General features: G+C 43.2%; 1 protein-coding gene across 3 annotated transcripts; it reads right to left on the reverse strand.

Moving 5' to 3' along the window:
- Window positions 1-4,968: 4,968 nt before the first annotated feature.
- On the reverse strand, window positions 4,969-9,627 carry GINS3 (GINS complex subunit 3). 3 transcript variants are annotated; one of them, XM_075510228.1, is made up of 3 exons: window positions 9,354-9,627; window positions 8,502-8,735; window positions 4,969-5,789 (listed from the first exon to the last, which is right to left on the reverse strand). In XM_075510228.1, exons 1-3 carry the CDS (start codon window positions 9,525-9,527, stop codon window positions 5,559-5,561), a joined length of 639 nt encoding a protein of 212 aa, XP_075366343.1. In that variant the 5' UTR covers window positions 9,528-9,627; the 3' UTR covers window positions 4,969-5,558. The 3 variants fall into 3 exon arrangements, 1 of the variants encoding a protein (XP_075366343.1); XR_012776899.1 differs by lacking the exons at window positions 4,969-5,789; window positions 9,354-9,627 and adding an exon at window positions 8,898-9,197 and having other exon boundaries at window positions 8,596-8,735; XR_012776900.1 differs by lacking the exons at window positions 4,969-5,789; window positions 9,354-9,627 and adding an exon at window positions 9,036-9,197 and having other exon boundaries at window positions 8,617-8,735.
- Between the last annotated feature and the right edge of the window lie 6,482 nt (window positions 9,628-16,109).

Genomic DNA, 16,109 nt, shown 5'->3' on the forward strand with positions numbered 1-16,109 from the left:
GCTCCCAGGAGCAATTTCCTCTGTGAATCAAAACCCATTAAGCATCCTCAATGGAAATAGTGCCCGGGGGAGGTGGAACCTCGCTGTCTTCCTCCTCCCTCTTGTCTTCAGGCCTTGTCTCAAGCCCCCTCTGGGTTCTTTTTCACTCCCTGAGGTCCCTCTTCAGCTCCTGCCTCCTCCTCCTCTCCATTACCTCCTCATACATCTCCAGCTCTCTTCACCCCAGTCCTTGGTCTCAGACAAACGATGCGATGATGCGCAGCCTGGAAGTGATCCTGCAGTTTATTGACTGAGATGTTACACTGTTTACAATGGCAACTGGAGGCACTTCAGGACCCCTTCAAATGAGGCAGTACCACACTGAATGCTGACCTGCTTCCTGAAAGCCTTTGGATACTCCCCCTCTCCCTGCCTGCTCTGCTTCCCATCATCTCTTCCCACCTCTCGTCTCCTGCCCAAGCAGACCTATGGTGGCTGCCACCCCCTGCCTTACTCTGTGCAGCTGGCTGCCTTCCCAGGCACGCTGCTCCCATGGCCAGATGCTTCCACAACTACCATGGGAGGCAACTTCTCCAAGGCTGCTTTTCTTGCTCCTTGGCAGCTAGGAGAGCTCCCTCCAACAAGTGGTGGGGAGAAGAGGGCAAATGAAACTTTACTTCTTCTCCCTGTCTCTTGTCCCAACAAATTGATGAGGACATATTGTAGAAATGGGAACAGCCACAGGCAGACCATAGCTCCATCCACCGCAGCCAGGGACCACAGATGGCAAATTTGTCCCTGGCAGAAGGGCTTTGAATTTCTGGATGGTACATGTTGAGCACTGGGCTCAGAGCACTGGCAGACAGAGAAGAGATGTGTGGACAATGTGCTGGTCTCTTCCCTTTCTGATCCCTGTGAATCACAGCCTTTAAACACACACACTCAATCCCAACTCCACTTCCCAGGCTTTCCAACTGAGGAATAAGCAAGTAGCACTTTGTGAAGAAGGCAGCAGAAGCCAGGGCGCTACCTCCTGCAGCCGGCCCCTCCCCAGCCCACCACAGTGCCGCAGTACTCCTTGGGGCACTGACCGCTCCAGCATGAGGCAAGTCCTGCACTTGCTCAGGTAGTCCTGCATGCTCAGGCATGCTGCATGCTCAGCACATCTCACATTAAATGAAGTGGCACAGCCCAGTGTCTGTCCGTCTCCTCCTCTGCTACTCTTTCTTGGCAGCTTTCTCACCACTTCCCTCCTCATGCAGCAATCAGTAATACTTCATTGCCTCTGCCAACCATGACATCCACTCTTCTTGTATGCTCAAATCTAGGACAAGGTAGCGCAACCTAAACTCTGCTCTGAATCTCACTTGACTTGTGTTTTCGCCTGGCAGATACAACAGAAAGGCACTTAGACACCTAGTTTGATCTCACAGGCCAAATAGGGTTCTCGCTACCTACAACTTAAAAGCAGTTACTGTAGGACCTGTACAAAAAAAAAAAAATGTCTTCAGCGCAGTGCCCCCTCTTCTGGCTACTGACAAGCAGTGCATGCACAGGCACTCCCAGGCCACGGCCTTCCCGTGGTCATCCTTTCAAACTCCCCTAGCAACTACTGGGAAAACCCAACATGTTCACTTCAGCCAGCAGCAAAGAGGTTACTGCAGACTCTGGCAGAAAAGGAGCAAGACGGTGTCTCTAAACCTGCATAACACCAGCAGGGTATAAAGCTCCAACCTGACTGTGTATCTAACATAGGCTGAGATGACAGTATTGTTTGATCAGAGAGCACAATGTGAAGCTTCCAGCTTCATTGACCCTGATTCATTGCAGAAGTATCTTAGTGCTGAAGAGATCGGATTGATTTGTGGACATAGGGTCAGAGGACATGATAAACTACATAAAAACTGGCAGAAGCTGGCAGAAGCAACCAACCACTTCATTCTGCTGACCAAAAATAACTCAATGCCAGAGGACAAACTAAGACATTGTTTAGGGCGAAGGAGACCAAGGAAGAAACATGAATGTTTTGTGAAAGGGTAATTTAGATAGGTGAGAAAGTGTGTGTGTGCTGGTTGCAGAGCTATTTGTATTTAACTGGGGGTCACCCTCCACAGCTGCCTTTCCTGCTTGAAAAAAAATACATAGAAGACATAAACGAGGAGCTGAGAGTTTTACGAGAAGTTAATGTAAAACTTAGGTGAGGAAAATTTTTGTTTCACTAACCATTCCAACAGGAATTCACTGCCAGGGAGCTCAACTGACCATGTCTTCTGCTGTGTCAGTGAATGCCCAGCTCCAGCTTTGTTCACCATACGTTGCAGCCGGGCACAGGAACAGACTACCTAGGGAGGCTGTGGGTTCTCCTGCAGAGGCTTTTTCTAAAGGCCTGGCTGGACAAACATCATCCTGAGACGGGTTAGACAGGGCTAATCATAGAATATCTGAAGTTGGAAGGGACCCATAAGGATCATAGAGTCCAACTCCTTGCTTTAGGGGAAGGGCTGGACCAGGTAAGCTCACACCTCTTTTCAAAAACAGGCCATTAAAACCCAAACAAATATTCTTACGTGAACGCATAACTAATCAGCATCCCAAATTTTGCCTGTTTTTTATTTGATTGCAATGAAAACCATTGTGGCAATACTGTAAAATGCGTCTATGGACTGCTTTCTCATAAACATCAGTAGTCCTCCAGTTTAAAAGGTGAGGGACATGGGGAGAAATAACACTTAAAAGTCCTTTTCAGACCTCTTTTGTATAGTTCTGTAATGAGGATTTATTGTGCCATTCTGAAAATACACAAGTTCAAACCGCTCTAACTTATAGCTTGCTGCTGTGCAATCATAAAGGCCAGTCTGTGTTAATAAAAAGTGCAGAGCACTCTTTTGTTGTATTTCTGGACAGGGGAAAAAAAAAAGCATTCCAGCCAGCAAGGAAAAAAAACAAAAAAAAGAAGAAGAAAAAAATCACCAGAATATCAAAACTACTAACCAAATACAGTAATGTAAAATTACAGGATTAGATTTTTTAAGGGTCTTACTGGTGTTTATTCTTAAACACTCAAGGTTGCTAACAGTGACATTGCCTACTTACAAAAAGCCTACTTACATTGAGGACCACTTCAGGGATTTTTTTCTCCCCACTCTGAAAGCGGCTGCACAAAATGTTGGCAAATGAGCAACAGTCTGCTTGGATTTTGCACCCAGCAGTAGAGAAGAAAAATGTTCTTACAAATGCAGGAAAATTAGTTTGGATAGTCACCAAAACCAGTCCAGAAATTGATGAACCAGTGATTTTGGTTATAAACCAACTAGATGTCAAAGCCACCAACTCATTAAAAGAATCCTTTCAACTCAAAAATGCTTCTCATCACAGATGGACTTAAACTTGCTTCCCTTGCAGCTGAAGAACTGAACACAGCTTTGACATGCTACATGAAGTCTATGCTACAGTGCTTGGAGCAGCAGGGTACAAGTACATACACAGCCCATTTCCACCCACTACCCACCACTCTACAACAAAGTCAAGTTAATACAGAATCACCTCCATCCATCTTGTGTTTCATAAAAAATGCAATTTATAAAATCAATAGCTTATTCATTGGCTGGCAGTGTCTCCCTCCCACGACTTGAGCAAATAGCTATTATCCACATGGGCTAAGTCAGACAGGAACTACTTCTACACTCGCATGACTGCACGAATGTAGCTCCCGAACACATTACCTGTAAGAGAAGGGGAATGATATAAGCAGGACTGCACTATCTATCATGGCAACAGTTTTGTAGAGACCTGCACTTTCCGATCTATGACTAATTTTTCTGCTGCGGGGCAATTAACAACAGACATTTTACACTACGAGCCTCCCCTTACAAAATATTTATTCAACATAAAAACCCAAAAACAGATAATAGTCAAAAACTTCATGAAAATGCATGGGCTATTATGTGCCATTAAGTAATTAAGTGCAGCAGCATTTGATCTTGCACATACTTGAAATACTTGGTCAGGCACAGTTTCCAATTAGTCTCCTGTAGCAGGACAGCTGGCCCTGTGCAGCTGAGGCAGACATGCCAAGATGCTTGAGAAGCCAGCACACTGTCCCCTCTCACCACCCCCAGAGGCAGAGCTTTCACTCCTCTGGCCAAGGAATGGCCACGCACCCTTTGTACTTGAGGTTTCCAGTTTGAAGTATGCAATATCCAGGTGCATTTGCAAGTCCAGTAACAACTCCTCTAAGATGTGGATCTTGCTTTCACCTCCCAGTGATTCCCACAGAAGAGGAAGCGCTCAGTATCATTACGATCTGGCTTCTCCACTTAGGGACTCTGCAAGGTCCACCTTCTACAGACATTTAGAAGCACCCATAGGATGTCTAATACCTGCTTCCAAAGGACAACCATCCTAATGACTGCAGGAAATAAGTCCTACATCTGTTTTCTGTCTCCAATCCAATGGGACTTCAGATAATCGAGGTTTAAGGGCATCCACACAGGATGATAACTACTGTGCTGTTAAGCAAGTTCCAACTCCAGTCACTCCTACTGGCAAGAATGACATTTACTAGGATCATTTAGATGCATCAGAAGGAGGGAAACCCAGTTCATTTGCTCTGTCCCGTCTACTAACCAAATTTAGTAATCAGAATTTCTCATGGGAAAACAGATGGCTCAAAGTTTGATAATGGGGGAGAATTTCCATTAAAGTTGCTGCCTCTGATCCAGTCCATACTAACTCTTTGTTGCCTTCTGTTGCCTCCTCTGTAAAACAAGCAGAGGAGCTTAACACCCATCATAGAGTGCATCCATCGCAAAAAACACTCGCATCAAGCGAGAACATTCTCCACCCCATGCAGCATCAAGCCCACAAGGGCTGAAAGGGAGACAGAAGATGAAGCGGCATGTGAGCCCTGCATGGCCACTTCGCTTGCTACGTGGGTTAGAGGACGTATTTTTCTCCAGGGCACTACCACTGTGTACAAAAGTCAGCAAACTACCACTGTGTACAAAAGTCAGCAAAGAAAAACATTCCTGCCTCACAAAGAGTACCTGTTCCACCTCAATGTATAAGAAATGGGAAGAATTAAATGTGGTTTCTACCACATTTTTTTCCACATCATTGGGGCTCTCCAAAGAATGGGGAATCTGGAAACAGCTGTTCCCAGGAGGTTAGAATGGGAAGAGCAAGATGAAATACAAAGAATTAAACTTTTTTCCAAACAGATCTGGTATTGTAAAAATCAATTTGGAAGATAAAAGAATAATAAATATTAATTACCCTTTTAGAAAAATCCTCTCATACCCTTTCAGCCACCTAGCAAACACTGTAACTGCAAAAAACCTCAGGAATGGCATGAGCAAGCTGTAAAGCTATCCAGTGATGTGATGCGATCTATTTTTTATACCCTTGCCATGTGCCTTTAAAATTTGCACTAGTCTAATGCAGAGATGTTATAGAGAAGAATTCCCATTAATGGACAGGGAACCTGTCCTTCCCCAAAGCTGACTCATCTTTCTCTTCTGTGACAGACAGACTGTAGATCTCTCAATGTCCCCCACTGTAGCCGCATGTTCTTCAGGCTTTTAACCATCCATATCTGTGAACTTTCTTTTCCCATAATTCTGGACCAGACTGGAAGCTGTGATTTGAGAAGCCTGTCCCTTTTCCCAGCACTGGAAGTCATTCAGCTCTTTCTGGCCAGCTCGAAATAAGGCTCGCTCCAATTCATCCAGCCGAGCCACCAACGCTGATGCATCTTCGTTGTAGGCATTCTGAGAGGAGTCCATGATACGACGAAAACGGCTAATAAATGTCTAAAGAAGATAAGCAAAATTACTGACAGGTAACACAGAGACTTCTTCAGCTCAAATGCTAGAGGCCTGAGCTTTCAAGACTGAAAAGCCAAAGGTATAGGCTCTAGTTCACAACTAGTCAAGGGTCTGCAAACAGTGTAGCACCTGTTAATCTCTGATACAAAGACAAACCATTTCCTGCCTGAGCTGGGAGAGCAAGTGCCTGATATACTGGATGGGAAGCAAGCATGGAATTAGATTTTGGCTGCTTCCTAATGACAGGCTTGAGCAGACCACAGGGTATAACACAATTACGATCTATTCCATCTCACTTCACAAGCAACCATTGCTTTAGAGTGGGTGGAATGAATCTCATGCCACAGCAGCTGCTGCAGGAACATACAAGCTGCAACATGTGAATGGCCTGGAAGTTAAGCCAAACTGCCACTGTAGAGCATTCAGTATGCCGAAAAACACTTAACCACAAAAAAAGTAAAAACAAAACAAAAAAACAAATCTACAACTAATAAATAATATTTTAAAAAGCTAAGCAACAAGACATATTCAAGGATTTTTATTTCCCTCCTTATCTTTGCTTTTGGGAATAAAAAAAAAAAAGGGTCAAATCTCATTGAAAGCTATGGTTTGTTCTTTCAGAAGCTGATTTTAGAATCATCAGAACTGTAGTATTTTAGAGATTTGCTTATAGAATAAATATATTATAAATTAATAACTCTAATTTTGGCTTTGCCACCAAATAGTTATACTTCACATTTACAGTTCCTGAATATTTGGGAGAGGGGGGGGTTTTGGTGTTTTGTTTATTTTTTAAGTCAGCACAACTCCCCTCTTGTTTGCTTTTAATAAAGAGAAAGCATACCTTGCATACTTTGATTTTTCTCTCAACAAGTAATGTGTGCTAACGTGGCTTTTTTCCTAAGATGTCCATTAGCAGAAAGGGAAAAGACAAGGAAAGGTGTAGTCACCTCCTCAATGCAGAAAGCAACCTTTCAGTGGACAACTCCAAGAAAGCAGCAGTGCTTTAAAGCCTCTCTGCATCAGCCTTCATTTAAAGAATAGAGAAAGGAAAAAGAAAGAAAAAAAAAAAAGAAGGAAAAAAAATAACCAATAGCAATCATCCCAGACTACTTAGAGAACCGGCTGGAGAAATCGGAGAGCTGTTAGTGGTTATCTTTAAAAGCTCAAGGAGCACAGAAGTCCGGAAACTAGCAAAGATGGTATCTATCTTTTAAAAGAGAAAGAGGAGATGGAGAGGGAGGAAGGAAGACCAAGGGAATTATAAATCCATCAGTATCAATTCCTGGAAACATAACGGAACAAATAAACTATACATAAACTTCTGCAAGAAAATACTCTTCTGCAAGAGTAACAGCCAACATGGGCTTGCCAAGAACAAACTTTGAGAGACCAGCCTAGTTTCCTATTACGGCAGGATGCTAGCCCTTACAAAGGGAGGAAAAGCAGCAGATAGGTATCTGTCATGGGGCATTCTTGCAAGATTTAGCTAAACCACCCATAAGTGGTCGGTAAAGACAATTATCCATAGCTCCTGTCAGGAGGGAAGAACATACTGCGTGCAGTTCAACAGGGGTCTATCTGGAACTGAATACTGTTTGATATATTAATTAATAAACTTACTAAAGGAACAGAAGTTGTGCTTATTAAATTAGCAAACATGCAGGAGAAGGAGGAGGGATGACTGCAAGCATGTTGGGGAGCAGAACTCTTAATTCATAAAGACCCTGACAAATTAGAAAGATGGTGTGAAAACAATAGGATGTGATTCAGCTGGGACTAATGTAAGTTTTCACATTAAGGCAGAAATAGGGAACTGTACAAATGCAGGAAGAGGAACGATTGTCTGCATATGCAATCTGTACCATCTTACTGTGGACTGCAAACCAAACACATATCAATGTCACTCTATTGTGAAAAACATGATGCTGCACCACGATGAACAAAGAGCATCATGGCCTACAAAATTCATAAAGTAATCTTTTTGTTTTCATCAGCACAAGTCCTGAGCAAGAGACGGTATGCTGTTCAGGGCACTGCACGTCACAGTGGATGCAGATCAACTGGAAAGATACCAGCAGCGTGCAATAAGGACAATCAGAGGTTAGAAAGCATGATCCACAAAGAGATACCAAATTAATTGGGACTGTTGCAGGAAGGAAGAGAATAATCTGTCCTCAGCGTTTACTTTGTACGAGACAAACAGAACAGAGCTTGTATTGCTACAAAGGAGCTTTAGTTTAGACATTAGAGGAAACCTTCTAAGATCAAGGATGACAAAGCACTGAAACAGATTGCCCAGAGCAGTGTGAATTCTCATCGTTACAGAGCTTTAAACAGGGTAGAAAAATAGAAATAATAAGAGGGTGAATTAACTCTGCCTTGCGGCACAGGCACGATTAAATAATCTTATGTCTCCTCTAGTCCTGTTTTACAGGATTTTATGAAATACCATACTTACAGTGTGGAAACTCCAAGCTAAAATTACACTCCTGGATGTATACTTGAGGCTTCCACCACTAGACTGTGCAGTTGCTAAAAGCATCATCCTACAGCTTGATCTAGAAATCCATATTCAATCCAGAAGTCATTTGGATTAAAAGAGGATATTTTCCCTGAAGACTGCTGAGCAGCTGGGAACAAGAGGAAGATGGAAAAACGTAAAACCAAATTTCAAGACTTAGTTCAGATACTTGCCTGCAAGATAGTCTGAGCTATCTCAGGATTCTCTGGATTGTCAAAATTCAGGAGCTGGGAGCCAAATCTGTAGTAGTATGGCCCCATTTTATGCAGATCAACCACACTGGCATCAGCGCTGAACACTGTCCTCCAGGCTTCCTTGTAAATCTTTGGCAGTTCCACAGAAATTATTCTTCTTTTGCTTTCATACAGACCTTTAGCAAGCCACAGAGGTATTTCCAGCTTTGATCCCTGCATGAATGAGAAAAACTTAAAGTTGTCCTTGCCATGAAAATACACGTAAAGCAACCCCAAAGACAGACAGTGAACTTTATCAATGAAGATCCAGTATTACAAAAAGTCAATTTCGTTTTCAGAGCAGTCTACTGTAATTGTAATATAAACCAGACCCACTTCAGAGGCATTAATTATTACTGCAGGAGTCTGAAAGTAGATTTTTTAAATTGATGTTGTATAATCTAATAATTGGACGATTATTAAACACCAGGAAAAAACCACATGCAAAATGCATACAATAAAAGTAAAAATAACTTTTAAAAAAGGTAGCTAGAAGCTAAAACTTCCTTGCAGTGACCCCAAAAATAGAGGGCCGCTTGAGCATGGGACGCGTGAGAAGAGGTCCGCGGCGCGGCAGCGAGCCCACAGGCGCCAAGGCCCACAGGGGAGCAGCAACCACGCAGCCACTAGCGGCACGCTCCGCCCAAGGCAGCGCCTGCCGAGTCACGGCAGGGGGGACACGCCTACAGTTCCCAGTGTGACCCGCGCCTCCGCGCCAGCTGCCCACCCCGTCCCGCCCCGCGCGATAGCTGCCGGGAGTTGTGGTTCTCTACCTCTCCACCCACCCGTTACCTCAGGGATCGAGTCACCAGTGCTGACCCCCTGGCCTAGCGCAAAGGTCAGGGGCGGCAGGGTGCTCTCGGCGCGGCCCGGCAGCTTCTCCTGCGACATCAGGATATCGTCCAGCGACAGGAAGTTCTCTTCCAGGCCCAGCCCGGGGCCCACAGGGAAATATGCCTCGGACATGACCGGGCGAGCGGGCACCAGAGCGACCCCGACACCTCAAGTCTCCCGCGGCAGCTCCCGCGCAGCCACTCAAATCCCTCCCGCCGCTGCCGGGCAGCGCGCCTCCGCGCATGCGCCCCGGCACCCCCCGCCCCCGCCCCCGCCGGCGTAGCTGCATCCCGTGGCCGGCGGGGCTTGGTAGTGGGGTTCTTTCTCGTAGCTTCATCGGAACCGCGGTGGGTGCCCCCTGTGCCCGGGGTGTCCCCGGGAGCGCCGCGGTCGCGCTGATCCTGCCGCCTGGCGGCCCCAGGGCCCGGGCAGGCGCGCTGCCGAGCTAAGGGGAGGCCCCCCCCGGGCCTGGGGCAGCCTTGTCCTGCCTATGCCGGCGTTGCCTCCATTCACCACGCCGACGGTTGTCCACCGCCAACAGCCTTTATAGCAAGGGACAGCTGTGGCAGCGGCGCCGGCTTGCTTTCAGACAGGGCCCTGGGCAGTCACTTGCGGCTGCCATCTCCGCGTCATGCCAGCCTTGACTTTGCAGGCAGAGCTCTGTACAAGGGGCATCTCGAAGGCGTATCTCATTGAAATACATGCACCAGGCTGAATTTGCAGCAGTATGGTGTGCGTGGTTGCTCCCTGACAGCAGTGTGTTCGGCCTGTGGCCAGTCCTGCTGCCTGACAAAGTCCTTGTCCTCCAGCAGTACCTCTGGGCAGAGCAGCAGTAATGACCGGCTGGCCCACTGCAATGTCTCGCCCCCCAGAACAGTGGTTTTGGCAGGTGGAAGGATTGCCCTTATGCTTAAATACATTCATCTGAACCTACCAGCTAGCTGTATGAAATGCCAAGCGAATGCTGCTCATGTGGCTAGTTATCCCCGTGGGTTTGGGGGTTTTTTTTGCAATTGAGGACATGGGTCATCTTGCAGAGTACAAAATCAGACTGACAGATGTGGCTGTGCTGACTAGGCAGAATCACAGAAGCACAGAATCATATAGGTTGGAAAAGACCTTTAAGATCATTGAGTCCAACCGTAAAGAAGTCGGTATTAATGAGCTAGGTATGCCATGGATTTCAAAGTGAGTCTACATCCTGAAGTAATTTATTTTAGTGCTAGAAAATAAGTAATGAAGTCATATTTTGATGGCAGAATCAAATACCCTGTGCTAAATTCTGGGTTTGATTGTATAAGCATAACACCAGTGGTTACCCCCATTTTTATCTGAATTTTACTTCGTATTAGAACTTGACCTTGTGCTTTTTTTTTTCTCATTGTTTTGTTGTTTCAAATTAGTTCATTTTACATCACGTGAAAAGTTTTCTTGCTATTCCCTAAGCTGTATATGCTGAAAACATTACTCTCTTCTGTATATAGTGGTCTACAAAATAACATTGAAATAATCTAGTATATATTTCAGTCTTTGTTCTGCTAAGGAAGAAAAACAAACAACTGAGCAGGATTGAAACTGAGAGACCTGACAATCTCCCTGAAAAATAATGACGGGGGGGTTTGATGATTAATGACATTTTCAGTTAATGACTAAGGTGTAAGCCAATGCCTCTTCAATTATCTTTTAATTCTTAGACCTCAGCATTCTTCATGCTTCTGTTTGCTGAAGCTGGATCCATTGTGATTTGATACTGTTTTGTCTTCATTAATTAGCATGCTGGTACTTTAATATCTTGATCAAAGTCAAACCCATGCAAAAATAATCAAATTTGCACTAGTTTATTAAATCTTGCGCTATTTAATTTTTTACCAAGAAAAACAAAGCACAGGCAGTGGAGACTGAGACCTTAGGATGATGTACTTCCATCACTTATGTATCCCTTAAGTACCATGGCAGTATATGCTATAAAAATCCAGCCAACAAAGAAACGGCAAGCTTTTGTGAACTGTGGCGTGCTGGATTTGTGAAAATCTAAATGCTGTTAATTTGTTAGACAAGTATCAGAAATAGGAGCAGAGGAAATGTATACACGTGTGTTTGTCAATGTGACGCCCGCACACTGCTGATTTTTGAATGTCCCCTTTTCCCATTAGTCAGGTACGTTAAATCCTGACAACAGCTGTAAGGGAAATGCATGCTCCTGAAAAGAGATTTAATGTAAAAGGTCGTTTCTTGTAAGATGCTGAATTTTTATCTATGGTACAGAAAACAGACATTATATTAGAGTTAGCAATGTTAACTATTGTTCTGTGTTGTTTTTGTGGGTTTTTAATGAGAGATGAAGTCTTTCTGTTTGGAAAAGAAATCCTTCTATCTGTGCACATATTCCAAATGAGTTACAGAGCAATTTCCAAAAGCTCCTTCTCAAGGGCGGTTCTGATAAAATTATAATTTGCTGAACTGGATTAGTAAAAATATTCCCTGCTTAATCAGGTTTAGGAAACAAATCTCTATGCTAAATATGAAAGCTTGCACTGTGAGTGAGAAGAGAGAACTATGCAAATGGAATATGCTCTTTTCCTAGGGTGCAGAAAGACATCTAGAAAAAGAAGAAAGAAAAGCACTGTTGCCCTGTGTCCCAAGATGCCTCAGCCTGTAGCATGTGATACTGAAATAAGGCACAGATGTGTGGAAAGCCCAAGGTACTGGGCAAAGGTGAAAGAACACAAAGGGACAGATGTTTACACTCACTGTAAAATCAGTTGAAGAATTGTTCTTTTGTGAGAATTTTAAAGAATGATGGGTTTGGCAGCCAAAATTATGTCACCCCTTTTTGTTGTATGTTTGCCTTCTCATCCTGAGAAAGTTACTAGGCAGGTTCTTATTCTTGAACACTGGTGTGAGAATCTTAGTACAAAAATATGCATAATGAGCCCAGCATCCTAAACCATATTATTTCATAAATATGATTTCAAGACCTTCCTGAAAAAAGGAATGTCTTGTGTCACAGCTGAAATGTTGGTACTTGGAGGATTTGTAAACTGGAGACTTCATTCTCCTCCTGCAATTGGGTAAAGTCAAAACCCTTTATGTCACATGGAGCTACACTAGCAGAAGTAGCCTGAGAGGGGAATCAGACCCTGTAGCTTTACAGAGACAAATAATAACAGAATCCCTCAATAACCAGAGTAAAGAAAGGAGCAAAAGTGTGTAAGAAGAAGAAAGGGAAAGAGATGTTGAGAGAAGGCAGTGGTGGAGCAAGAGAGGCAGGAGGCAAAGGCATACGCCAAAAACTAAGTAATGACAGAGCAAACTATTACAGAAGTAAGTTTGAGCTGTGATGGGTAAAACCCAAATTACTTCCACGTATGGTAGATAAATTGAGAGGATTGCAAAGTGTGGGAAAGAATGAAAACTTAGAAATCAAGGGACAGCTGTTACATCCCATCTATGTACTTCTTAAATCTTGAATACCACAAAATTCAGCCAATTTAATGTCTCAGATAAATTCAGGGAAGCAAAATTGTTACCTGCTTCTTCCAGGGACTTTCATTTGATCAGAGCAGGCTGATGTCTATGTGTATTGCATAGTTGCTGAGATGTGTCATCTGTATGTGATGTTACGACAGAGTCAGCTGATACTGCCATCACGGGTAATTTAAATAACATTAAATACATGAAGTAAGACAACTGAAAAAGCTGCAGGATGTTGATGCGAGCAGGAAGTGCCACTCCCTGTGACTTGTCCTTACCTTACTTTTTAAGGTCAAAGTGAGAGAGGCATCCTCAGTCTCTATGTATTGGACTAAACCACAGCACAAACTAGGGTTGCTATTGAGCCTTTGTCCCCTCTCACGTAGAATCTCAATTGCCGTATAGGATTATAGTATGACTTGCTTTTCTTATTTGTGTTTGTTATCAAGTAATCAGAAGCACTGGCAGGGTTTTTGGCTGTCTTAAGATCCCTAGATGAGGAAAGTGACTTCAGTGGAGCCAGAATCTCACTGTCTAATCCTGGCCAAGGGAGCCTGAGTGCATGTGTAAAACTCAGGCATGTGGTGTGCATGCTTCTGAGAGCGGAGCTTTCTGTTTCATGGTGTCCAGCTGATAGAAGGCAACATGTTGTAGCACATATCCTTCGCCCACATCCCCTGGCTTTCTGATGCTACTTAGATCATTCCTTTCCCTCCTGGAACTTTCACTCAACAAATTTGCATTTCCTAATCAGTTAACTTGCCTGTGGCAGTGCTAGTTCTTATTTGTAAGTAATGCCATACTGTATCTTTGATACAAGCTTTTGCAACCCCTTTGTTGTGCAAATATGGGCATATAACTCAAGTAAACTAATTGGCTTCAGTAGGATTATCGTAAGAGAGTTAAGTGCTACATCATGTGAAGAAATACTGCTCTCCAAGAGATAGATTCTGCAGTCCAGTACAACTTTATTTTTTGAAGGAAAAGCAGTGGCAGCACAAGTCAGTAGTTAAACCAAGGAGATAATCACTTTCCTGTTCAGTCTATCTGCAAATGTGAGAGTTCAGCAACAGTATTAATGATACACTATATTCATATTTACATCTCAAAGTATCATTCCTTTCCACGTGGAGGAAGGGAGGAGGATTGTGTCACATTTTGCAGATAGGAGAACAGCCACAGAAGAAGTGAAGGGATTTAGGGTAACCAAGCATCCTATGGGAACGGTCTTCTGGCTTCCAGCTTCTAGCCAAGGGTCTCTTAGCCAGAAGGCAGCAATATCAGCAGGGACTCTGGCCAGCTTGTACAATGAATTTCAAAATCTTTTAAGCACCTAGCAAAAAGGAGTATTGAAGTGTTAAGATAAACCAGATGCTATAGCTGGTATTGCAAACAGCATTTTTGACAAACAAAGTGAAAACAGAAGCATTTCTAGAACTCTTCATATTTTTTTCCCAGCTGTCATTCACTGTGTAAATCTCTGTTATTATGCGGGAGTGGATTGAGCAATTTCCAAGGCATTTTTAACCATTGTGTAGTTTTGCTGGTAAGTGTAAAGTCACAGCTAAATCAGCAGCAGGCGTTTGATGAGAAGGTTTCTTGTTTTAAGGAGTGGTGTCATGTTGCTAAAACTTTTTATGATTTAGATGGGAATACTGCCAAAATTGTTGGTGTTTCTTGCATTTGGAGTTCCCTAGATAGCAATTTACTATTGTTTTTGTTTAGAAGTGTGGGGAAATGGTAATTGTGATAACTGCCTTCAGCAAGAAATTAAGGAAATTGCTGATTACTGTGCGGAATTGTATATCTGCAGTAAATTCAAAAGGGGTGAGATTTCTCAAACTTCTGGTGTCTCAGGGTGACTGTGATGATGTGAGTAGAAAACTCACATGTATTTTTATTTCATTCACATCCACTCACATGATGTGAATGAAAGAAAAGTACTGTGTTCATTCTTGAGAGGGAGACCCTTTCCTGCCTGTAAAGTACTGAAGCTGCTGAGCAAAACAATGACTGACTCCTTTCCACATAAGACATTAAACATCAGCAATTTCCTTTTTCTTATGTCTCACCATTCGCAGTAAATATCCTAGGGAGATGTTGGAAATTATGCTTTTCCAATTAAGTTATTTGCACTCCATCTCCATTCAGCAAAAGGCTGCTCAATGCCCAGAGACAAAAAATATCTAATGAATCAATCTTTGTGCATAGAAGAAAGCATTTTTTTTAAGAAATTACATAAAAACTAGAAACTGATGACCTGTTTGAAAGGAAGATATGGGGGTGGGGTGCTCTATGAGCTTCACTTTCTGAATGATATTGGGCTTTTTTTCTGAGCTATCCAGGACATTTCCAGTAAAAGCAAGCTAAAATTTGCAAATTTTACCCCTGTAAAGAAAAGAAAAGATTATTCTTTGTCTTTCAGACTCAAATAAGCAATTGTAATATCTGACTACAGATATTTTTAATATTTTTCTCTTTATATCCTGATAATCTTTTTCTTCATTCTAGGTTCTCACTCTTATTCATGTTAGTCTGGAGAGTTTTATTAAGTGAGTGAGTTATTGAAAAAAAGGCAACATTACTTATTTCTCAAGATCTAGAATAAGAGCTTGAATTCTGAATTGCAGGGAGAGTAGGTTCATATCAACTCACTTATGTATAATCAGGAAGTGTAAACATGAATGTGTAAACATGAATGTGTAAACATGAATGCTACTGATTTCTTCACTGCCTTCATTCAGGTTTCTTGTATCTGGCTTTTTTTTTTTTTCCCTTTATCTGCCATGTTGTCTACACCAGTGACCGAGGATCACTAGCTGGAGAGGATGGCAGGCATCTGCATTTCAAGTTTTCAACTGCCTGTGCCCTTTGAACCATGGTTTCCGTGTTACCAGCATTACTCCAGCCCGTCATCTGTCAGCATGAGATGAGCAGAATGCTGATATTCCAGGGATCTTAGAAACAGTATTTCCCTTTGCTTTGTCAGAGTGTGAATGCTCCTTTTGGCCCATGGCTTGCTGTCTTTGGCCAGCAGAATCTCTGAATACCTTAAATCTGATTGTCTCTTGGCTGCTGCTTTTTATTTCTGGACTACGGATATCTGGTCAGGCTGTCTGTGACGGTGTGCTTTCCCCGCCCCTGACCTTTATCTCCTGCAACCCTGCTTAGGTGATAACCACCAGTGTTGATCGTAATGGATGGATTTGGTCATGATGGCTGCATTGGCTCAAAGTGGAT

The sequence above is a fragment of the Mycteria americana genome, chromosome 8 (assembly GCF_035582795.1).
Source record: "Mycteria americana isolate JAX WOST 10 ecotype Jacksonville Zoo and Gardens chromosome 8, USCA_MyAme_1.0, whole genome shotgun sequence".
NCBI lineage: Eukaryota > Metazoa > Chordata > Aves > Ciconiiformes > Ciconiidae > Mycteria > Mycteria americana.

What these genes read in the sequence shown, in the direction of transcription:
- GINS3 (XM_075510228.1), bottom strand. Translation starts at nt 9,527, where the DNA reads ATGTCCGAGGCATATTTCCCTGTGGGCCCCGGGCTGGGCCTGGAAGAG. An exon ending in CTGGTGACTCGATCCCTGAG is followed by an intron (nt 8,736 to 9,353) that starts GTAACGGGTGGG and finishes TCATTCATGCAG; the next exon opens with GGATCAAAGCTGGAAATACC. An exon ending in TAGCTCAGACTATCTTGCAG is followed by an intron (nt 5,790 to 8,501) that starts GCAAGTATCTGA and finishes TATCTTCTTTAG; the next exon opens with ACATTTATTAGCCGTTTTCG.